This window comes from Panthera pardus, unplaced genomic scaffold (assembly GCF_024362965.1).
Source record: "Panthera pardus isolate Hobbes unplaced genomic scaffold, ASM2436296v1 HiC_scaffold_13, whole genome shotgun sequence".
NCBI classification, from domain to species: Eukaryota; Metazoa; Chordata; class Mammalia; order Carnivora; family Felidae; genus Panthera; species Panthera pardus.
Window position 1 is genome coordinate 191223132 of NW_026526688.1, and position 24134 is coordinate 191247265.

Here is a 24134-nt window from a genome sequence, read left to right on the forward strand (position 1 = left end):
CAGTGTTGTATTAGTTTCAGGATACAATATAGTAATTCAGCAATTCTATACATTACTCGGTGCTTATCATAATAAATGTAGTCTTAATCTCCTTCACCAATTCACCCATCCCCCCACCCACCTCCTCTGGTAACCATCAGTTTGTTCTCTATAGTTAAGAGTTTGTTTTTTGGTTTCTCTCTCTCTCTCTCTCTCTCTCTCTCTCTCTTTTGTATATTTGTTTTGCTTCTTAAATTCCACATATGAGTGAAGTCATGGTCAGTCTGACTTATTTCACTTAATATTATACTCTCTAGAGCCAAAGCATTAGAGACTGTTAAAAACTGAGAACTAACTGAGGGTTGATGGGGGGTGGGAGGGAGGGCAGGGTGGGAGGGAGGGCAGGGTGGGTGATGGGTATTGAGGAGGGCACCTTTTGGGATGAGCACTGGGTGTTGTATGGAAACCAATTTGACAGTAAATTTCATATATTAAAAAATAAAAAAATAATAATAATAAAAAAAAAACAAAAAAAAAATATTATACTCTCTAGATCCATCAATATTGCTGCAAGTGGCAAGATTTCATTCTTTTTTATGGCTGAATTTTATATATATACAGCACATCTTCTTTATCCATTCAACTATTAATGGACACATGGATGCTTCCATAATTTGGCTATTTTTTAAGTTTATTTATTTTTGAGAGACAGAGAGACAAGTGGGGGAGAGTCGGAAAGAGGGGGAGACAGAGAATCCCAAGCAGGCTCCATGCTGTCAGAGCAGAGCCTAATGTGGGACTCAAACCCATGAAACTGTGAGATCATGACCTGACCCTAAACCAAGAGTCAAACGCTTAACTAACTGAGCCACCCAGGTGCCCCATTTTGGATCTTTTAATTAATGTTGCAATAAACATAGGGGTGCATGTATCCATTTGAATTGGTGTTTTTTTACTCTTTGGCTAAATACCTAGGTGGAATTACTAGATCATATGGCAATTCTATTTTTAATTTTTTTGATGCACCTCCATACTGTTTTCCACAGTGGCCACACCAGTTTGCATTCCCACCAACAGTACACAAGGGTTCATTTTTTCCCCACATCTTCAGCAACACTTGTTGTTTCTTGTGCATTTTTTAAATCATTCTGACAGGTATGAGGTGGTATCTCATTGTGGTTTTGATCTGCATTTCCCTGATGATGAGTGATGCTGAGCATCTTTTCATGTGTCTGTCAGTCATCTGTGTGTCATCTTTGGAGAAATATTTGTTCATGTCTTCTCATTTTTTTAAAGTTTATTTATTTATTTTTGAGAGAGAGCACAAGCAGGGGAGGGGCAGAGATAGAGAGAGAGACACAGAATCCCAAGCAGGCTCCAGGCTCTGAGCTGTCAATGCAGAGCCCGACGTGGGGCTCTAACTCACTAACCATGAGATCATGACTTGAGCCAAAGTCAGATGCTTAACCAACTGAGCCACCCAGCTGCCCCTCTTCTTCCCATTTAAAATTTTTTTTTAACATTTTGTTTTATTTTTTTGAGAGACAGAGGACGAGCAGGGTAGGGGCAGAGAGAGAGGGAGACACAGAATCCAAAGCAGGCTCCAGGCTCTGAGCTGTCAGCACAGAGTGCAATGCAGAACTCAAACCCACAAACACAAGATCATGACCTGAGCTGACGTCGGATGGTCAACCCACTGAGCCACCCAGGCACCCCTCTTCTTCCCATTTTTTAAATAGATTATTTGGGGGTGTTTTTGGTGTTGAGTTGTATGTTCTTTATATATTTTGGATACTAACTCTTTATTAGATATGTCATTTGCAAATGTCTTCTCCCATTCAGTAGGTTATTTTTAGTTTTATTGATTGTTTCCTTTGCTGTGCAATAGCTTTTTGTTTTTGTTTTGAAATTTTTTAATGTTTATTTATTTTTGAGACAGAGAGACAGAGCATGAGTGGGGGAGGGGCAGAGAGAGGGAGACACAGAATCTGAAGCAGGTTCCAGGCTCTGAGCTGTCAGCCAAGAGCCCAACATGGGACTCAAACTCACAAACCATGAGATCATGACCTGAGCTGAAGTTGGACGCTCAACCAGCTGAGCCACCCAGGTGCTCCAGTAGCTTTTTGCTTTGATTTAATACCAGTAGTTTATTTTGCTTTTGTTTCCCTTGCCTCAGGAGACATATCTAGAAAAATGTTGCTACAGTAGATGTCAGAGAAATTACTGCCTGTGTTTTCTTCTAGGATATTTATGGCTTCAGGTCTCACACTTAGGTCTTTAATCCATTTTGAATTTATTTTTGTGTATGGTATAAGAAAGTGGTCCAGTTTCAGTCTTTTGCATCTAGATGTACAGTTTTTCCAACTCCATTTGTTGAAGAGATGGTCTTTTTTCCCATTGCACATTCTTGCCTCCTTTGTCAAGGATTAGTTGACCATACAATTCTGGGTTTATTTCTGGCCTGTCTATTCTGTTTTGTGCCAGTACCATACTGTTTTGATTACTACAGCTTTCTAGTATATCTTGGAATCTGGGTTGTGATACCTCCAGTTTTCTTTTTCTTTTTCAAGATTACTTTGGCGATTTGCGGTCTTTCATGGCTCCATGCAAATTTTAGGATTATTTGTTCTAGTTTTGAAAAAAATGCTGTCAGTATTTTGATAGAGATTGCATTAAATATGTAGATTGCTTTGGGTAGTATTGACATTTTAGCAATATTGGTTCTCCAAATTCATGAGCATGGAATATCTTTACATTTGTTTCTGTCATCCTCAATTTCTTTCATTAGTGTTTTATAGTTTTCAGAGTACAGGACTTCCATCTCATTGGTAAAATTCATACCTAGGTATTTTATTTTGTGGGGTACAATTGTAAATGGGATTGTTTTCTGAATTTCTCTTTCTGCTGCTTCACTATTAGTGTATAGAAATGCAACATATTTCTATGTATTGATTTTGCATCCTGTGACCTTTATTGTAAGCTTCTTTGAACTCTTTTGGGAATAGGGCAGGGTGTGAATAGGTACATGTCCTGTCCATGCATTCGTGACTTGTGTGGATAACTCTACTAATCATCATTTAGGAAGTAGAAGCACAGTTGGAGGAAGTGAAGAAGAAATCAGAAAATGAAATCAAGCAGCTGGAAGAAGAGAAAGCAGCCCTAAATGTGAAGCTCCAGAATTCTCTGCTCGAGGTAAATCCTGAATTAATGCAGTGCTTGGGAGTGATGGTTCTGGGTGGGAGTCTTGGTTAACTGAGATGCCAGGAATCTCAGAAAACTGGCCCAACTTCTGTACGTTCAGCATCCTCAGCAGAAAGGAAAGGACTTCATCCTGACAAGAAATATGTCTCAGGAGGCATAAATTTAGCTGCAAGTAACAGAGAGCCTGATTTATGGAAGCTTAACAAAGAGGCGTTTAATGTCTCACATAAAAGAAGGAGGCAGGAGGCTTCTGGGGTTGATTCTGTGGCTAAATTATATCAGGCCTGGTACATCTGAGATTCCCATAGTCCTGCCTCCTCCTGGGCTCTGTCCTCACTTTCAGGAGTATTAGGTGCTTTGCCTTCATGGGCTCCTTCCTCTACTGGAAAAAATATCAAAAAGCATATTTTATGACTACATTGGTATGAAGATGAATATAGCCAAGCTGTATTTTTACCTTCTGACTTTAAAAGAAATTAAAACATTGTCGTGGCCCCTAAAAGTATTGTGGGCCCTAGGTCCTGTGCCTTCTGTGTCTAATGGAGAAATTAGCTCAGATTCCCCCAGACTGGGAAAATGACTGTCACTGCTTCATTGTTGAGCCCAAATTTACACCAAGAAATGGGGAGAGGCAGTGAAGACCAGGCCTGTCCACTTCATCAGGAAACCACCAGCCTCCACAGAGGGCTCCCACTGACTCTTCCTCCCACTGGTAATGTCTGCATCACGTGACCAGCCTGGGAAGCGAGAGTGGAGGCAGGGAAGGGAGAAAGGGGTAGAGAATGCCTGTAGACCAGCTGAACATCACAGTTTGCTTGGTAGGGAAGTCCACCTACCCAGACCACCCAGAAACCAAGTCAAAGTTTAAAAGACCTGTTGACCATGTTATGGTGGGGAAGAACTCTTGGGAGGGCCTGGAAACACGCTTCATTCTTTTTTTTTTTAATGTTTATTTATTTTGAGAGAAAGAGAGAGCATGAGCAGGGGAAGGGAAGAGAGAGAGAGGGAGAGAGAGAGAGAACCCCAAGCAGGCTCCATGGTGTCAGCACAGAGCCCCATGCGAGGCTCAGTCTCACAAACTGTGAGATCGTGACCTGAGTCGAAATCATGAGTCGGATGTTTAACTGACTGAGCCACCTAGGTGCCCCCCGGCTTCGTTCTTGAGCCTAATTAGACCCTCAAAAAATGTAAAGAGGTTTCCTTACTTCCCCTGTCCTCCTTCACACATTCCAGATGAACCCTGAGTCCACCATCCCCTCAGGAGCCCACGAAATTGGTTCCTCAGCCCTCATCGAGCACTACGACCTCCTAGGGGGGGTTTTGAGAATATAGAAGCCGTGTGCAAAATAGTCTGGATTGTTTAAGGATACCTCTAATGGACTTCGGTCTGGAGACATGCATGGTGAGAGAAGAAAACCTGAACTGGTGGTTATTTCTAGAAGGGAGAGGGGGTGGTGGATCAGGGAGAAGCTCAGGGGCCTGCAGCGGTGTCTGTGATGTGTTCTCCCTTCAGCTGAGTGATGAAGGGAGAAAAACACATTCGGTTTTTCTATGTCACAAGTTATCATTTTTCTAAAAGGTGAACGTGCCAAGCCTTGAACTTGATATATCAGGGGCTCTGGAGGAGAGGTCCTGGTGGGAAGTCTCTGTTCCGGAGGCTTTGGTTCCACCTCAGCCCCAGGTGGCTGCACAGCAAAGATGCCCATTTTGCTCTCACTCCTCTCTCCCTCCCTTGGATTGGAGTTATACTGCCAATCTTTACACCGGATCTGGACTACTCTGTGCTGCAGAACTTAGGGAGGCTTCAGCCCAGGTATCCTTCTGACATGGGACCCTGGGGTCACCACCTGATGATTTCCCCGAATGCCCCTCAGAACCCCTCAAAAAATGACAAGAGTGAGTTTCGTCAAGTGCTTGCTTTAGTTCAGGTACTACCTGAGCAGTTTCCATATATCAACTTTTAGTCCTCACAACTGCCACACAGTGGATGCTGTTGTGATCTGTGGTTTACGGATGAGTTAACTGAGGCACAGAGATGGTAAGTCACTTCCTCAAAGTCACACAGGTAATGAGTAGTGGGTCTCAGATTCCAACCCAGGTTATGCGGCTCTGAAGACCCCACTCTTAACCGTTATGCTAACACTATGTGCAGCACAGTATGCCGTGTCTCTGATGCCCCAGGATCACTCAGGACATGAGTATCTGCAGATGGCTGGTGTGACCCAGAGGCTGACCTTGACAAAGTGCCTGCCCGTCACCCTCCATTCCTTCCACAGCCTTGGTGGCGACATCATCTATTCACCCGCTTACCAAAGCGAGAAATGGAAGCGTCAGCCCTGACCTCCTCCTCTCCTGCTCCTCTGTCCTCACCTACAGTCCCTGCCCTGCCCACCCTCACATCCACTCAGCTGTCAAGTCCTGTGTGTCCTACCACTGAAGGCTCTCAGTCCCCCTCCCCTGTCTTTATCCACCCCCCAGGATGGCTCACCTAGGCTCTGTTTTTCTTTACCTCTTATAGACATTGTGTGAACAAGTGCATAGAACTCATTTGAGTATTTCATAAGCCTTAGCAAGATGTAGTGTAAGTAGTTGCATAATCTTCTTCTTCTTCTGTGATGTTGCCTGGAGTCTTGAAAGTCTTGGCCTGTATCTCCCTGCCTCTACCTTCTCCCTAGGCTGGCTAATTCCAGAACTAGCATTCTAAACCCCAGATATGCTCAAGGCCCCACTCCTCTTTCTCCCAAATCTTTTAATCGCCATGTTTTTCATAATTTGGGCCTAACCTAACTCTCCACCACTACCCCCCAGGACTCTGTTTTCTCCCATCCATTCCTTCATGCTGAGCCCCTGACATGGAACTTTCCTCCAATTCTCACACACATCCTACCTTCCCTCTGCCATTGTACCTACTATTCCTACCACCTGGAATGTCCTTTCTCACCCCGGCCACGGATGGACTCCTATTCATCCTTCAGTGCCCATAAAGCTGCCCTGGACTCCCCTCGGCAGAGTTTATTGCTGTAAATTCTCTGCAGTAGTATGTGTCTCACAGTAATTGTTGTGAGGGTTAGAGGAGTTTATACTGTCAAATGCTTAGGTCTGTTCCTGGCACAGAGCAAACTCAGCATCAAAGGTACTATTATTAGTTTGTCTTCTGAATGTTGCTGTGATTATAAACGTGTATCTGCCTCCTCCATAAGATGACGACTCCTAGAAAGCATGGGCTATATTTTATTCTCTTACCATCTTGCTCTCACTCTGTCCCTCTCCCTTATCTCCTCATACCTGGCATGATGCCTGAGGAGCACTAGCTTTCCTACAAAGATTTGTTAGCAACATCTGAGTTTCCTGTATGGTTCTAGGCCTTGTTCTTCCCAAAGTCTAGAGCAGAGAAGCCAGTTTGTTTAATTGAGACTCTACAGTTAATTGGTTAATAATAATCATCATAATTAAGGCTCTACAATTTAATAGCACCTTCTGCCACTGTTTCATTTTATTGGTATAATTCTTTTTTTTAATATTTGTTTTGAGAGAAAGAGCAGGGGACGGGGAGAGAGGAAAGAGAGAATCCCAAGCAGGCTCTGTGCTGTCAGCACAGAGCCCGACATGGGGATTGATCTCACGAACAGTAAGATGACCTGAGCCGAATTCAAGAGTTGGCCGCTTAACCAACTGAGCCTCCCAGGCACCCCTTATTGGTATAATTCTTAAATACTGTTCCTTTTCTTTACCAACTAACTTTTTAAAAAAAGAAATAGAGTGACCTTCCAGGAATGGTATGAAAGCCAGTGAAAACCACCCTGCAGCTCTAGTATAGGTGTATTTATATAAATAATTTAAAAGGAAGTATAGGCTCATCTATTCCAGGAAGATGAAGCAACTTGCCAATTAGAAATGCCCTTTCCAGAAGCACATTTGGAATTTGTCTAATGGAGCACTGTCCCCAGAACTGATTGACCCAGGAGAATGGTTTCCCAGATTAATGACCCCATCAGGAGATGGGACTTTGTTTCCATTACCAAGCGTTTCTTTTCTTCCATTTTAGGTTTTAAGACTGGAAGAATTTATCCAACAGAATAAGGTACATCCCCGAAGAGGCAAAGAAAGGCCCCAGGAATTGGACAGCCAGCGCTGTAGTATTTTAGAGACCCAGGTAACCTCTGTTTTTTCTGCTTTAATTAAGGATATTTCTCTTCTTTCAGCACTTCATCGTCCCCAGTGACACATGCTGGCATTAAGAGGTTCTTTTATTTCCCCCCTCAGAGCTGCCAAAATGCCTGGAAAATAAAAAATCACCACAAAATCCATTTGCACAAACCGTGAAGAAAATAGAGTTCCAAGTAATTATGCATGTGGTTTGAAAAAGAACAAGGCTTGTCAGATGAAACCTTCTCTCCCTCTCTGAGAGCAGCTTGCCTGGCAGATAGAAAGGCACTCACCAAGAGCTGGCCTCCTGTTCTGCCCAGCAGGAAGCATAGTAATAATGCTGTCTGGCCACCCCCCTCCGCCTCTGTGGTATCAGTTACTCTCATACTAGCTCTTCCCCACGATGCTGCCCTTTCAGGGACTCTGCCCCAGGGCGGAAGCTGGTTCCTGTTTGTCCTCTGTCAGCTCACGATAAGCTATTTTATTTTCCTAGGGACACCATGATGAATTACCACACACTTGGTGGCTTAAGCCACAGAAATGTGTTGTCTCACAGTTTTGGAGGGGAAACATCCCAATTCAAGGTGTCAGTAGGGTTGGTTCCTTCCTGAGGCTCTGAGGGAGAATCTCTTGCATGCCTCTCTACCAGCTTCTGATGGCTGCTGGCAATCTGTGGCACTTGTGGTTTGCAGATGCATCACTCCAAGCTCTGCCTCTGTCATCACGTGTGTCTATGCATCTGGCTCTTCACTATGGAAGACCTTCTTCTAAGGACCTTCTTCTAAGGAAACCGGTTGTTGGGTTTAGGGCCCACCCTAATGCAGTTTGACCTCATTTTAACTAACTACATCCACAAAATCTTATTTCCAAATAAGGTCACCTTAGTAGGTACTTGGGGCTAGGGCTTCAATATATCTCCCTGGGGGCACAATTTAATGCAAACCACAGGCACTCATTTAACATTTGTTGCATGATGTCAAAAACAGATAATTCCTGTGAAGTTAGTGTTTGAGCGCCCTGGCTTGGATGATCCTCTTGCTTCAGCTTTCTTATTATTAACCTTCACATCTGGAGCCATGAAAAGCCCACCACTGTAAAATTTTACTTATTACTGCCCTAAATTTTCAGTCCGCTTCATACTCCATGTGGGAAAACCATGTGAGTCTGAATCTCATTGTTTCACCCTCACCCATCTCTTATTCATCACATCCGTGTGCCTGAGTGTCTACAGAAACAGGCAGTTTCTCTTCCTCGACCTCAGACTTCCAGAACTTGAGCCCTGATCCTGCCAACAGTCCCCTGGCTTGCCCCACTGGGATTGCTCATACTTAACCACGTATTCATCAGGGTAAAAATGAGCCTAAAATCTGGTGGATAAGGACTTGAATAACAACATTTGTATGGGACCTGGTCAGTTCTAGAGCACGGTCCCCATCTATGACTTCATTGGAGTTTTACAACAACCCTGTAATGTACTCATTTTACAGAGGAAGAAACTGAATGACAGAGCAGTTGGGTGACTTGCCCATGGTCACAGGCATCCAAGCAGCCAGGACAGAACAGAACTACTTGTCTATGGTTCTGATCCTCTACTCTTCTTGTGAAAGTATCAACACATGCCCAGACGCCTCCCAGATAAAACTGACCTCAACTCTGTCTTGGGGTTGAGAAGAGCGGCAAGGATTCCCTGTGTTTCCCTTCCTGACACCCAGAGACTGGGGGGAATCCTTGAGCAGCCCTCATTGCTCCCACATAAGCCTGTAGGAGAAAGCTGAAGGCACCTTCATCCGTAGGGCTGGTCCTTCCTGATCTGGGGCTACCCATCCTTTCTGATGATGTCTTCCTGAGAAGTAGGCAGATATTTTCATTCTCCCGCAGTTTCTCAAGAACCAGCCTCACGAGCGAGCCTTCTGTTGGAAGAACTGCTAGCCCCAGGGACAGCTGAACTTCCCGCCAGCACACTGTGCAGTTTCTCAGAAAGACTCTTCCTCAAATATTTGAATATTTCTCAGCTCCTCACACTGACTGTGGCAGGAAGATCAGATGGAGTTGGCTGGGATCCTGAGTGAGGAGATTCCAGTGAAAGTAAGGTTGATAAGCTCAGGAATATTGTGCATTGGCTGCATTTTCAGGGGACAATACACAAACATAGAAATTCTAGGTATGTTCCAGGACTGATGAATAAGGGCCAGAGCTGGTATGGCAGCTCAGGGTTTCTCTGCCTGATCCCCAGTCACTACCCGCCAAGTGCCAATAGCATCTCCCCAATAAAAATGTCTCAGCCAAAAATGTCTCCAGATGTCATCAAGAGTTTCTTAGGGACAAAATTGCCCCCAGTTGAGAACCACTGATGTAGCTAAGAGCCCTGAAGAAGTTCAAAATCCAAGTGCATGTTGACAACCATGAATTGGTTCACCATGAAACTTGGCTCTCCTACCACCCTCCTTGGTCTAGAACATTGTCCCTTATGAACCCAGTTTCTAGAGAGTGGTATGTATCTCTCCTACGTAGAATTGCCCATGGAACCTTGAAGAATACCAGTTCCATTTGGTTCAGCTCTGCATGCACATTATTCATTCATTCCCCAGTCATTTGTGGAATAGCTAGGAGGTATCAGCCTCTGAGCTAGATGCTAGAGGAGAGAAAGATTCATAAATCAACAGTGTTAAGACTATGTGGACATTTAGAAATAGAATTAAACTTCTATTTAAATTTAATTTAAATTAAATTAAACTATGTTTTCTATTAAGCAACTATTATATACTTTACAGGTAAAGTTTGTTCTTTTAACTTGTTTTCTTTTCAAATAATCAATCCATGTTTGTGGCACAGAATTTAAAAGGTATATAAAGGCATACTATGAAAAGGATCCCTCCTCCCCCCAGTTCCCTATCTTGTCTATCTGCTTGTCTATCTGCTCAGAGCTATACTGTGCGTATGCAAGCATAATTATGAATATATTATTTTTTCTACAAATGATAGCATACTGCCTTGTGCTCTACTTTTTGTACCTTAAAATTTCATAGAGAAAATTTAAGGAGATTGTAACACGGCAGTAAACCTCCATATCAACCTCATTTTTTAAAAAAGAAAAACCGTAATATATTTAACGTTTCACTTATGATAGATATTTTGGCTGGTTTTTCCCTTACAGGGACTACTTCACTGGATAGCTCTGTAGTGGGATATAGTGTAGTATAGTGGTTAGGAAAGCTCACCCCTGAACCAGATGCTTGGGCTCTTACTGGCTAGAGAATCTCAGACAAATGATTTAGTCTCTTTGCTTAAGCTTCTTCATCTGTAAAATGGGGCAATGATACCATCTATCTCAGAGGGCTTTTGTGAGAACTAAATGAATTAATATATGTACAGTGTCAGAAAGTACCCAGCATGTGGAAATGCTCAGTAGGTGCCAACTCATGATTGCAGAACTTTCTGGCTCCTGTGGCATGTGATTTTTTAACTTTGATAGTTATGCCACATTGCCTTCCATTGATGATGTCCCATGGCACACTCCCAATGGCAGCTCATGTGAGTGCCTGTTTCCCCACAACTTGGCCAACACAGCACATTACAAAACTTTCTGAACATGACCAGTCAGAGAAAATTTAGAATTTAGTTAAAATATTTTTGACAAGCCAACTATATGCCAGCCAAGGGAGTCGAAGCTTTGCTCAGGCTCTAGAGAGACAAAGTCCTAGAGATTCTCTGAGGCTGGTGCAGAGGATATGTTAGTGGCCCTCTGCTGTGCAGTGATAGCTTTCACTACACAGGAACCCGCAAGGGGCAGAGTCTTGAAGAGAAGGCTCAGAGGGGATTGAACCATCTGGCTGCTCATCCAGAGGTGGAAACAGGGACAGCACGCCACTTCCCCAAAGATATTCTTGCTGAACTGAGGGCTATAAAATTTAAGTTTGTTCAAGACTCAGGCATTCTGGGGCGCCTGGGTGGCTCAGTCGGTTAAGCGTCCGACTTCAGCTCAGGTCACGATCTCGCGATCCGTGAGTTCGAGCCCCGCGTCGGGCTCTGGGCTGATGGCTCAGAGCCTGGAGCCTGCTTCCGATTCTGTGTCTCCCTCTCTCTCTGCCCCTGCCCCGTTCATGCTCTCTCTGTCTCAAAAAAATAAAACGTTAAAAAAAAAAAAAAGACTCAGGCATTCTGGGGTGTCTGGCTGGCTCAGTAGGTTAAGCATCTGAGACTTCAGCTCAGGTCATGGTCTTGTAGTTCATGAGTTCGAGCTGCGCATTGGACTCTGCACTGGTGGTGCGGAGCCTCCTTGATATTCTCTCTCCCTCCCTCTCTCTCTCTCTCTCTCTCTGCCCCTTCCCTACTTGAATGTGTTCTCTCTCAAAATAAATAAATAAACTTAAAAAAAATACTCAGGAGTTTTAGTTTAGGCCATTGACTCTTCTGCCAAAGCAGTGCAGAGAGTCAAGAAGATATAAATAATAACGCCGATTGAGAATCGAGCTGTTTTCACTCCACTCCCAGAACATGCAGAGAGAGGGTTGCCAAGCCTGGGTGTGGCTCTGTCCCTGGGACAGTTAGCTGGGACTCTGCTGAAACTTTTGTCCTTGTCTCTCATGTCAAGTCTCTTTGATTCTCTTAGATTCATAGTTTTATTCTCTGGGTTTCAGAAAGCCATGTCAGTCTTGCTAATTCTGAAGGAAAAGTTTCTTTTTTTTCTGGAAGACTCCTCTGTTGCCTGGGTCACAGTGAACTAGGGAAGATAAGGGAGAACTTTTCATATTCTTGTGCCTATACCTCTCCAGAAGAGAAAGGAGAGTCATTTGTGGTAATTATTATTCAAGCCTTTTTTGCCTCAACAAATATTTCTGTGTAGTGTCTGTGCAGGGCAGGGGGGCTGGATGCTGGGGTAAATGAGATCCTCAGAGAGTTGGTCCTCAGAGAGTTCCATTGCAAGTGGGGGAAATAAATTTTTATTTAAATAATAACCCGGTATGAGAAATACTGTAATAATGGCAGGAAGATTCTTTGCAGCCAATATGGGAGAGGCAGGTTTCTGCCAAGGGGAGTCCAGGAAGGTTCCACAGAGGAGTGACATCTGCTGCCATCTGCCTGGACACTGAAAGTTGAAGATGACTTCATCGGCAAAGGGAAGGACCACAGTGAAAGGTCCCAAGTCGAAATCGCCAAGACTGTTAGGAAGGGAGATGAGGGGTACTCCAACACTTTCCCAGGCTTGAGAAGTGTCCCCTGGTCACAGGAGGCCCTGTGCACTTTGCCGGGTAGCTGTCACCAAGTACCATAACTGGATCATATGAATCCAAGGGTGTCAGCTGTCCTGAGGGCGGGCAGACAAATAATCACTAAGCCCTTGAACAACTGCAATGTCTCTGTGTGTTGTGAGTAGAGGGGTCTGGTTCTATCTGACATGGAACAGGCAGGCTGCCCTGAAGAGTTACTCTGTGGAGAGATTCCTGGCCGAGAATCAGACTGAGATCTGCTGATCCTGGGAAGACAGCATAGGGAGGGCAACAGCTCCTGTCTGAGATTAGGACATGGATTCCACCCCAGCTGTACCCTAGACCTACTTGGGGACCTCAGGCAAATCCACAAACCTGAGATCAGTTTCCTTATTAATCTGATAAGGCCCTGACTATGTGCCAAGAACTTAGTGCTTTACACGGTCACACAACAACCCTAAAAGACAAGTGTCATTATTATGTTCATTCTGCAGGTAGGGAAACTGAGGCCCAAAGAGTAGCATCAGGGCCCATGATATCATTCCATACTGCTTCTCATTAGTAAAATGGTGGCTATAATCCCTGCTTGGCTCCACACCCCAGGGACTTTTGGTAATGAACAGAAGAATGTGTATGAACGCACTTTTCAAAACTGTTCAAGATTCTATAAATGTAAGGTGACTTTATAGTATCTATTACAGTCCCCTGTAATCATTTCAGCAAAACCCCATTGCATTAGGTGTTCTATTTTAAGATGTACATAATGCTACTTTTGAAAGATTGTCAACTGAACTTGAGGATGACTTTGAATATTCCCTTCCAGGAGATTTCCTGGGTGTGGGTGTTCCTTTAAAATAGAAACAATCCAGAAGAGGTTAGCTGCCTGGAAGATGAAAGATGAAGACCTAATGTGAACACAAGTTTAAAATAACCAGCTATTTGCTTGGGAGGAGTTGGGAGGAGATTTTTATGATGGATGGTTGCAGAAGAAGCAGAACTATTTATTTTTCTGTGCATACCTTATGCCCAGGCCACTTTGGCTCTGGATAGAGAGTGCTGGACTGAACTGGAGCCTGATGGGGAAACCAGGAGTGTGAATTAGGGTTGGATAACTTAGAATACACCAGGAGTGGCTCAGAGTCCTTCCTGGGAGGAACTCACTGAGACCCTAGGCAGATAACCAGGAAACGGGCAGCTGGAGAGTCTGCTCTATTTGAAGGTCAGAGAAGAACACACCATTGACATGAGTGGTGGTGGGCTTGAAAGCATTCATTCAGCCAACTGGTGATGTCCATGGTCATATCCATTTGTGAAATATTCCAATGGCACCCTAGTGCCTTTTGAATGATGTACTTTGACTTCAAATGCCAGGCGCACAGATAGGGGGAGAGAGGGAGGAAATATTTTTGACATTTATATGGTCTATTGGTCCACACCCCACCTCCCCACATCCCGCTACACCAAAAGTTTGCTGAAATCAAGAACTATGTGTTCTTAATCTTTACCCTTTCCAGTACTTAATGTATCTGCCTGTGGCAGATGTTTAGCACCATCTCATACACAAATTGATACATGACATGACAACTGAATGAAGGGAATTAAGGGTACCATTTTGGGTCCTGATAGTTAAAGGTTGGATTAGGAACCCCATACAAAATTTGCCTTGGCTGGAGGATGATTTAGAAGAACACTGGGGTCCTTCTCCAATTACATGTGGAGGAAGAGGAGGATTCACCTTCCTCTTTGGGAAGGATGTCCCTGTCTCTGGCCCTAGGGGATGGAAAAAAAGCGAATAGACCGAAAGGATTACTGAGTTCACCTCCCTGTTGATTAGGAAAACAGCTCTCATCTGTCAGGTTGATTTTGAGCATCTGTTTCACAGACAGTTCTCATATCACATTTGTACAATGTGGTTTGAACTCATACCCAGTTAAGTCCCAGTGCTGGCACCTGGCAATCTTCCCAACATGGTGATCACATGGAATCATGGCAGGGAGTGGGACAATCCAGGAGTACAGTCCTCATGCCACCCTCCAGGCTATGTGACCTGAGGCAAGTAGCTGGACTACTTCTCTGACCTCACATCCCCATCTGTAATGTAAGGATGGCAGTGTCTTTCCTGCCCACCTTACAGAGCCATAGGCATCCATCAGTTAATGTATGGAAATAGAAAAATGTGATGCAGCTGGGAGCCGGTGCTGTCATCTGGGTGCATCATCAGCTCTTTATAGCGTTTTCCATTCTCTCCTGTTTCTGGACTCCTGCCCAGGATGCCTTTAAATATATCAGTTGTTGATAAGGTGGCCCAGAAATTACATCCTGCACATTCCCTTTCATGATCTTCACATTGGCTCAGTACATTTGAAATTCTTTTTCATCTCTATAATAACTTTCGTGAGATATTTGTTCATTATTCATATTGCTTTAAGTTTCTTCTTTTTCCCTTGATCAGGCTTCATGTGTCTTTTCAAAAAGTCACCTTTCAGATGTGTTGGCTGGATCTCTTCTTTTCTATGTCATTAATTTTGTCTTTCATATCTCTTTCCTTCTACTGACATGGGGTTTATTATGTTATTCTTTTTCTAACCTCTTGAATGTTTTCTAACAAATACATTTAAGGCTGTAAATTTCCCTGTAAAAATGTATGTCTTTAGCTGTATCCCATAGTTTACTTTTTAAAACTTACTTTCTTGTTGCTTTCTAATTTTATTGCGTTGTTATCAGATCACGTGGTTTGTAGAACGTCAACACTCGGAACCATGGTGAGATTTCCCTGTAGACTGCTGTGGGGTCATTTTTAAAAGTAACCAATGTGGGGGCGCCTGGGTGGCGCAGTCGGTTAAGCGTCCGACTTCAGCCGGGTCACGATCTCGCGGTCCGTGAGTTCGAACTCCGCGTCAGGCTCTGGGCTGATGGCTCGGAGCCTGGAGCCTGTTTCCGATTCTGTGTCTCCCTCTCTCTCTGCCCCTCCCCCGTTCATGCTCTGTCTCTCTCTGTCCCAAAAATAAATAAAAAAACGTTGAAAAAAAATTTAAAAAAAAATAAAAGTAACCAATGTGATAGAAAAAAACCTATATTCTCATTTTAGTAACTTAAGTATACAGTTGACCCGTGGACAGTGTAGGGGTTAGGGATGTCAACTGCCCCACATGGTCAAAAATCCACGTGTAACTTTTAACTTCCCCCAAAATGTAACTATCAATGACCTACTATTTACCAAGAAGCTTTACCAATATCATAAACAGTTGATTAACACATATTTTAAAATAAACTACAGGAAAGAAAATGTTATTAAGAAAATCATAAGGAAGAGAAAATACATTTATAATACTGTACTAGATTGTGCTGAAAAAAAAAATCCACGGATAAGTGGACCCTCACAGTTCAAATCTGTGTTGTTCAGGCGTTGACTATATGTTTGAATTGTAGCTCTGTGCTATGTTCACTGTATGATCTTAGGGAACTTATGTATTCTTTCTTGCCTCAGTTTCATCACCTTTAAAATGGGATGATACTGCCCATCTCATAGTTGAGGGCCTGGCAACATGTAGCACCATGTAAATGTTAGCACTGATTAGTATTTCTTTTTTAGCTATTATGTTTGGGTTACTAACTTTGTTGTTCAAATATTCTATATCCTAGTTCATTTTGTCTACTTAATATATCAGTTTCTGAGAGGTGGTTATTAGATTCTCCCATTACAGTTACAAATTTGCCCATTTCTCCATACAGTTCTGAACATTTTGCCTTATGTTTTCGGGTTTGATTGTTAGATGCCTACAGGTTCATTATTAGAGAGTTTTAGTGAACAATTCTTTTTACCAGGATAGATACCATGTTGAATTTAGCCAGTTCATGTTTATCATGCTTACTGATACCATTAAGATTATTTCTGTCAATTTATTTTGTGCTTTCTATTTATCAACATTTCCTGATAACCTTCAGTTTTCCTTTAGAAACTTGGACTAATTACCTTTATCATTATTTATGTACTTATATTGTAGTATTATACTATTCTAATTTATTGTTGCTATTCCACATTTACTGTGTAATTTTCCTTGGATTATATCGAACATGTATTTATAACAGGTGTCTCAAAAAGCTGTTTTGCTTAGACTGTGATATTAGCTCCTGGCCTTTGTAGGAATTAGATATCCAAGATCCTTTTAATGCCCCAGATGCCTCATAGTGGGAGGCGAAGGTGGGTCTTTTAGCTTACAGTCCACATGGAGGTTGTAAGCTGGTCAATGACAACATTTTTGAAAGTGCACAGCCAGGAACTAAACTCACCGGGCCCTGCAACTAATGGCATGTCAGCCAGCTGGAATTTAGTATCCCGTTACACACAATAAAGAAAAAAGATTCAGGCAAAGGAAAATGGCCATGCAGAATGTTCTCAGTTATTGGCTGTGGGATTTATAACATTTTAAAAACTGTATATGGGATTACTTTTACCTTCTAGGATGGGAGACAGAGAACACTCCTATAACTAACGCAAAGCAGAAAAACTATTTTCTGTTTTATTTATTGCCGTGTCTCTGGAATAGTGTTCGTCACCTAGTAAATGACCCATAAATATTTGTGAGCAATTTACAGTAGCAAAAAAGAAAAAAAATTTTATGGGAACTTCAAGAGCAGAGGGTATAATTGCAGCAAAAGAGATTGTGAAAGCTTCATGGAGGAAGTGGCTGTTGAGTGGGGCTTTGGAAGGATAAGCATGATCTAGAGATTAAAGAAACAGAGTACTAGAAGTGATAGAAAATATGGGATTCATTTTAGGAAACAACGTGGCATGACTGTGGGAGACATTCTATATTCCACTGTTGCATCTGCGCCCGGTGTTGGGCTTAAAGAGGGCCTACAGCAGGGCGGGCAGTCAGAAGGACAGAAGGACAGATGTGGAATGGGGAAGACCAAGGACGAATACAGCCCAGGAGGCTGAGCTGAAATGGTATCAGTTTCTGAGGCCAATGAGCCTCCAGCTCTGATGATTTTGGTGACCTGTAGGAGAATCCGGCATCCTTCATCATAGGGCTAAACATGCCCTGGGCCCAGGGTGTGAGAAGCCTATGGAGGGTCTGGTGAGAGGTAGAGGAGCCGAGAGCCCCAAGCAGCCCAGGCCAACCAGCCGAGCCAGCAGATCAGCGACAATGTGCACCTACATCAAGCATCCAAGCATGAAAAGAAGCAGGCTGCTCCTTCACGCCCGTATTCCAGGTCTTAAGCAAAGTCACATGGCCCAGAATTATGCAGGGAAGGAAAACCTGGAAAAGGTAGTTTTGGCTTAGCTAAGGACCCAGACAGGGTTTTGAAAGTTTGGGTGTGGGAGGCAGAGGGAACTCTTACTCTCCAATGGGCCACCACCTCTGGGCACCCCTGAACACACCCACCCAGGTAGAGATGGGCAGGGGTTCCCTGAGGGCCACTTCTACCCTGATTCTCTAGAAATGAAGGGTCCAGGATCGCATGGTATCTGCTATGTTTAGAGGAAACACAAATGATTCAAACAGAACTTGGAACTTAAGAATCATAAAGGCACAAAGGGCCCCTGAGTAGCGCTGGAAAACACCCGAACTCTGGGCCATGGGATGTAGTGGGAGTGTGGGGCAGGTGTGGAAGAAAATGGCCCTCCTGCTATCCTCTAGTGGCCTGTGATTTGTTTCGGTTTATTCATATAGTGTGTACTGAATGTTCTCCATGTGCCACACACTGTTCCAGGAACCAAGGAAAGGAGCGTGAACAGAGCAGAGTCCCTGCCGCCCTGGAGCTTACCTTCCAGAAAGGGAAACCGAAGAAAAAAGTAGACAAGTAATTAACATGAGGCCATGATTTGCACTTTGAGGAAGTTATAGAGCAAGGTGGGAGACAGAAAGGGAGAGGGGGTGGTATTTTAGAGAAGGTGATCAGAGAACAATAATCTTGGGAAATATTAATTTGAGTATTCATTCTATTTCAAGGACTTTACATTTATTGGTTTATTTAATCCTCATGACAACCTAAATAGTTTTTCTATTTAGTATTAGATATTAGATAGTATTACTATCATTAGTAATACAGAGAACTGGGATTTAAACATAGGTATCTGGTACCAGAGCCCAGAATTTAAACCAGGGAAAGTCTCTCTGTTGTGGTGAGTGAAGTGAAGGAGCAAGGCATGCCAATATCTTAGGAAAGAGCATTGTGGGTGGTGGAACAGTCTGTGCAAATGCCCTGAGGCAAGTGCATGCTTGTTGTTTAGGGAGGATGAGACCAAGAGTTCAGATTGGGACATGTTGCAGTTTGAGAAGCTTGTTAAGCATCATAGCGATATCTAGGATATCTCTTGGAGATAAGCATCCAAGAGATATCTGGAGGACAATTGGATATCCAAGTCCAGACTTCAGGGGAAAGCTTGGAAATAGATTAAATTTCTTTGTCATCAGTATTCTTGGAACTAGATGAGATTCTGGGGAGTGAGAGAGAGAAGTCCAAGGACTAAGGTGTGGAGCAGAAGAGCAGGTGGCTTGAGCAGAAGAGACTAAGAAGGAGCAGCTGGCAAGGGAGGAGGACAGAGGGCCGCATGCAGAAGGGAGTGACCAGATATTTCCAGTTCTGCAGGGACTGGAAATGGCCCAAGGAGTGGCCATTGAGTTTGGCACCACAGAGGTCATCACTGGCCTTGACATTGGTGACTTTTAAACACTTTTTTAATGTTTATTTATTTTTGAGAGAGAAAGAGAGACAGAGCATGAGTGGGGGAGGGGCAGAGAGAGAGGGAGACACAGAATCCGAAGCAGGCTCCAGGCTCCAAGCTGTCAGCACAGAGCCTGACGCGGGGCTTGAACCCACAGGCCTTGAGATCATGACTTGAGCCAAAGTCGAACACTTAACCGACTGAGCCACCCAGGCGCCCTGACATTAGCGACCTTTGATAGACATTGCAGTACCTGGAAATACAACCAAAGCAATTTCATGTCAGGTTGAGAGGGAATGGGAGCCCCAGGCCCCATCCTCCAGCCTCTGTTCTGCCCCTTGCAAACCCTGAGGGTCCCAGGGACATGTCCCAGGGTCTCTGGAGCACAAGCTGAAAACCACAGATGTAAGCAACCTGTTTGTTTCACAGCGGATGAAGCTTTTGTCCAGAAAAGGGAGAAGGAGGCTGGCTCAAGGCCATACAAGTAGTTAGCGGAACCCCAGGTTACAATTTATCATTATTTAATGAGATTTGCCCATAAAGAAATCTGTTCCTAGCTTGTCTTATAATAGTGTGTTCCATAGACAGTGGTTACTATGACAAATAGAAAAATCAAAATAAAAAAGTCTTTTTCACCTTTTATCTCTTTGGAAAGGGGAGAATGCTAACACGAACAAATTAGATTCACAGAAAAGTCTGAGGCCTCAGTGATCATTCCTGGTTTCCACATTCTCCTCCTACCACACCTTGTGTCTCAACACGTACGGTCATTCAGAGAGTCCCATGTTCTCCGATCCTATGTAATGAGATGTCACAGGCTGCCACCTTAAAACAGGTATCATGATAATAGCAATTGTTCACACTGATCAGTAAGCTTTGCTGGCAGTGTTCTCTGATCCCCACAGCAGCCCCAGGGTCAGACCGCCTGATTGTATGTCCCATTTCTGCCACTCACTGATGGTGGGACCCTGGACAGGTTACTGATTGTCTCTGAGCTTCAGTTTCATCAGCTATGTGAAATGCTTGGTCAGCTGAAAGACAGGACAAGGGGACAAGGGCTGCTGCTAAACCAGGCACTGTGCTGGGCACTGAATCAAACCAGGCTGTGCACCGATCGTGGATCGCTGGGGGCCCTTTCTCCTCCACTCTCTGGTTTGATAAGCCACAGGCTGAATCAGGGAAGTGTACTTAGTCTCATCTTGCAACTGTTTTTGCCTTAGGATCCATGCTCGAAGCTGAATAAACCTCAGACCCCACCCAAAGGAGAAGAGTACCAGGACAAGTTAGCAGCTGAAGAAGGAACCAGCAGTGATGAAGAGGAAAGGTACAGGAGGCCATACAGGCTTGCAAGTGCTCCAATGAATGAGAACTCAGATTTGGAAGGACTCATTCATTCATCCATCCATTCATTCATTCCTCAAGTATTTATCACTGCCCTTTACATCATGTCCTCAGTGCAGCTTTGGGTTTTACACAATTTATCTTATTTAATTGTTATACCAACCTGGAGAGTCCATTTATATATTAAGAACCTGAGACTCAGAGAGGTTAGTAAGCCTGTCTAAAACTCAGACCTGGACTAGCCTCAAACCTCTATTCCTTATTCTTCCAAGTTTTTTTAAACTAGGGGAGATATGGGGACTCTGTCACCGATGGGAAACCCCCATCTCTATCACCTATATTAGTCAGCTTTAGCTGCTGTAACAAACATCCCCAAAATATCAGTGATTTTTAACTCATAGGTCAACTATGTATAATCTTGGCTCCTGGCTGAGGGTCCCATGTTATTACCTGCCCCAAACCTTGGGTAGAGTTCAAGTCTCATCCACATGCTTTATCATTCTGGGACCGAGACTGAAATATTAGCCCCTATTTACGGCATGTTGTTGTCATGGTAAAGGGAAGAATCTCAAAACAGCTGATGAAAATATGCAGTGGCTTTTAAAGCCCACACTCAGAACTGCATTCTCTCATTTCTATTCGTATTCCACTGGCCAAAGCAAGTCACATGACCCAAACTATCACTGGACAGAGAATATGCTGTCCACATGCCTTATAGTCAGCTCTGGCTGCTATAACAAAACTCCACAGATCGGGTGGCCTAAACAACAGAAATTTGTCTCTCATAGTTCTGGAGGCTGGGAAGTCCAAGGTCAAGGTGCTGGTCCTGGAGAACTCTGCTCTGGCTTGCAGGTGGCCATTTTCTTTCTGTGTCCTCACATGGTGAGCAAGGTTGAGGAAGGGGGGTTAGAGGAGAGAGAGGGTGGGAGAGGAGAGGTCTCTCTCATGTCCTTTGTTTTAAGGGCATTAATCTCACCACGACCAACTCCACCCTCATGACCTAATCACCTTCCAAAACCCCCATCTCCTGACACCATCACATTGGGCAATAGACCCTCTGTCCCCTTCTCTCTCTGCCCCTCCCCCCTCACGTTCTCTCTCTCTCTCTCTCTCTCTCTCTCTCTCTCTCTCTCTCTCTCTCTCAAAAATAAATACTTAAAAAAAGATTAACCTGGGGCGCCTGGGTGGCTCATTTGGTTGAGCGTCTGACTTCGGCTCAGGTCATGATCTCACAGTTTGTGGGTTCAAGCCCCGTGTCAGGCTCTGTGCTGACTGCTTGCTCAGAGCCTGGAGCCTGCTTCAGATTCTGTGTCTCCTTCCCTCTCTGCCCCTCCCCTGCTCACGCTTTGTTTCACTCTGTTTCTCAAAAATAAATAAAATGTAAAAAAATTAAAAATTAAAAAAAATTTAAAAAGGATTAACCTATCTAATTATTATGTAAATACTATTTTTGAAGTACCTCACTTGAAAGATGAGGAAAATAGAGGAAAGGGAGGTAACTTAACAGGGAGGTTATTGTCTCCCAAGGTAGACAGTAGGATTGGATGAGTGTCTCTGACTTCAGAATCACGGTTTTAGCCACATCTCACTTTAGGGCAGCTAAATTGAGTGTGTGTAAAACCAAGAGCCACAGGCCTTCCACCTCTCCAGGGTCACTTGATCCACTAATAGTAATAAGAACTGAAACTTCCACTTCCAGCCATGGGCTTCCAGTCTGGTACTAGTTACTCTTTCTGGAAACAGCTATAAAACTGGAGAAAACAGGGGCCCCTGGCTGGCTCAGTCGGTTGAGCATCTGACTTCAGCTCAGGTCATGATCTCACGGCTCAAGGGTTCAAGCCCTGCGTCGGGCTCTGTGCTGATAGCTCAGAGCCTGGAGTCTGCTTTGAATTCTGTGTCTCCCTCTCTCTCTGCCCTTCCCCTGCTCAGGCTCTGTCTCTCTCTCTCAAAAATAAATAAACGTTAGAAAAAAAAATTTTTTTAACTGGAGAAAACATGAATGCATGCTTGAGTAATGGGACAACATGCAGGGAAGGTTTGTCTTCTTGAGAAGGGAACTGTAGGTCCAAGCCCACGACCACCCCCTCTTGCCCCTGCTCTTCTGCCTGTGGGGAGATGCCAGCTGCGGCGGGGGGAGGTGAAGTCAAGCTGAGCTGAGAAGGCAGACAGCAGGGCTCAGGGCAGCTAAGGCGGCTGGAATTTATAAGGCAGGGTATCAGAGGAGATGGTCCTGTGGGGGGCAGGAAGGGCAGAGATCTGTTAGGACTTTCCACAGGTCCTCGGCCAAGGGCTTCAGAGAACATCTACAAGATGAGACCCCCACGGGGCCCAGATGTGTGCCTGCTGCTGTGGCACTGAGAAAATGCGAATACCGGAGGCGGTGCTGAGCTGGGAGGTGGTTCCGTCCCAAGCACTATGGGCCTTCGGTGGAGACGTCGTGGAGGTCATACTTTGGGGGTATGAAGGCTGTGAAGAAGAGACAGTTATAATCAGGGAACCAATAGGGAACTCAGCCGAGGAATGAAAACCTTGAAACAAAAGGAAATTCTGAAGCTGTAAAGTATAGTGTTCAAAATGAAAATCTCACGGGTGTGTATAATAGCAAATTGGAGACCATGGAAGAAAAGTTAATCACTTAAAGACAGATGAATAGAAACTACCTTATCCAGAGAATGAAGAAGAAGAAAGAAAAAAAAAAACATTTTTAAGGAAGAGATCCTTAGTGACCTGTGGGACAAAATCAGATGGTCTAACATGCATGTAGTTGGGGCCCAGGAGGAAGAAGAGAAAGAAAATGGATCAGGAAAAAATATTTTAGAAAATAGTGGCTGAATATTCTCTCAGAGTGATGAGGAATGTCAACTTACATATTCAGGGAGCACAGCAAACGGCCAGCAGGCTGAATCCAAAGACAGTGTCACAGATACATCCTAGAAATCCCTAGATACATCACAGAAAAGCTGCCAAAACAAATATACCCCCCAAAATCTTAAAAGTAGCCAGCCTTTGAAAAGACATTACAAATATAGGGGACACTTAAATGCTCATGAGTACTAATGACAACAAACTTCTCTTTGGCCTTCCAGCCTTATTCTCTTTCTGCATTCCAAAATAAGCACTTGAACACTATCATTAAAGTACTAAAAGGAAAAATAAAAACAAAAACAACCTGTCAACTCCAAATTCTAAATCCAGTGAAAATATCCTTCAAAAATGAGAGTGAAACAAAAACATATTCGGGCACACAAAAGCTAAGAGAATTTTTCACCATCCAACTTTCAGTATGATAAATGCTAATGGAATTTATTTAAGCCAAAAGGAAGTGACTGGATTTAAACTTGGATCTAGAGGCAAAAATGAAGAACAACAGAAATGGTGAACATTTAGGTAAAAGTCTATTGTTTTACTTTCTTTCCATTTCTTTAAAACACATCTAACTGCTTAAGAAGGAGCATGATGATAATGATATTACCATTTTACTGTGGGATTCATAATGTATGTTACTGACAATATATGACTACATTAGCACAAAGGACAGGGATAGGCTTTTTTTTTTTTCATTTTTTTGTTTGCTCTCACTTCTTTTT

The 24134-nt window shown here is 43.7% G+C and overlaps 1 protein-coding gene across 2 annotated transcripts in view; it reads left to right on the forward strand.

Moving 5' to 3' along the window:
- FAM184B (family with sequence similarity 184 member B) overlaps positions 1 to 24134 on the forward strand; it is a 150681-nt gene that overhangs the window by 96432 nt on the left and 30115 nt on the right. For both annotated transcript variants that reach the window (XM_019453622.2, XM_053901662.1), the window contains exons 6-8: positions 3061 to 3171; positions 7226 to 7333; positions 20427 to 20530. In XM_019453622.2, the coding sequence (XP_019309167.2) occupies positions 3061 to 3171; positions 7226 to 7333; positions 20427 to 20530 (323 nt within the window). The remainder of the gene's footprint in view (positions 1 to 3060; positions 3172 to 7225; positions 7334 to 20426; positions 20531 to 24134) is intronic.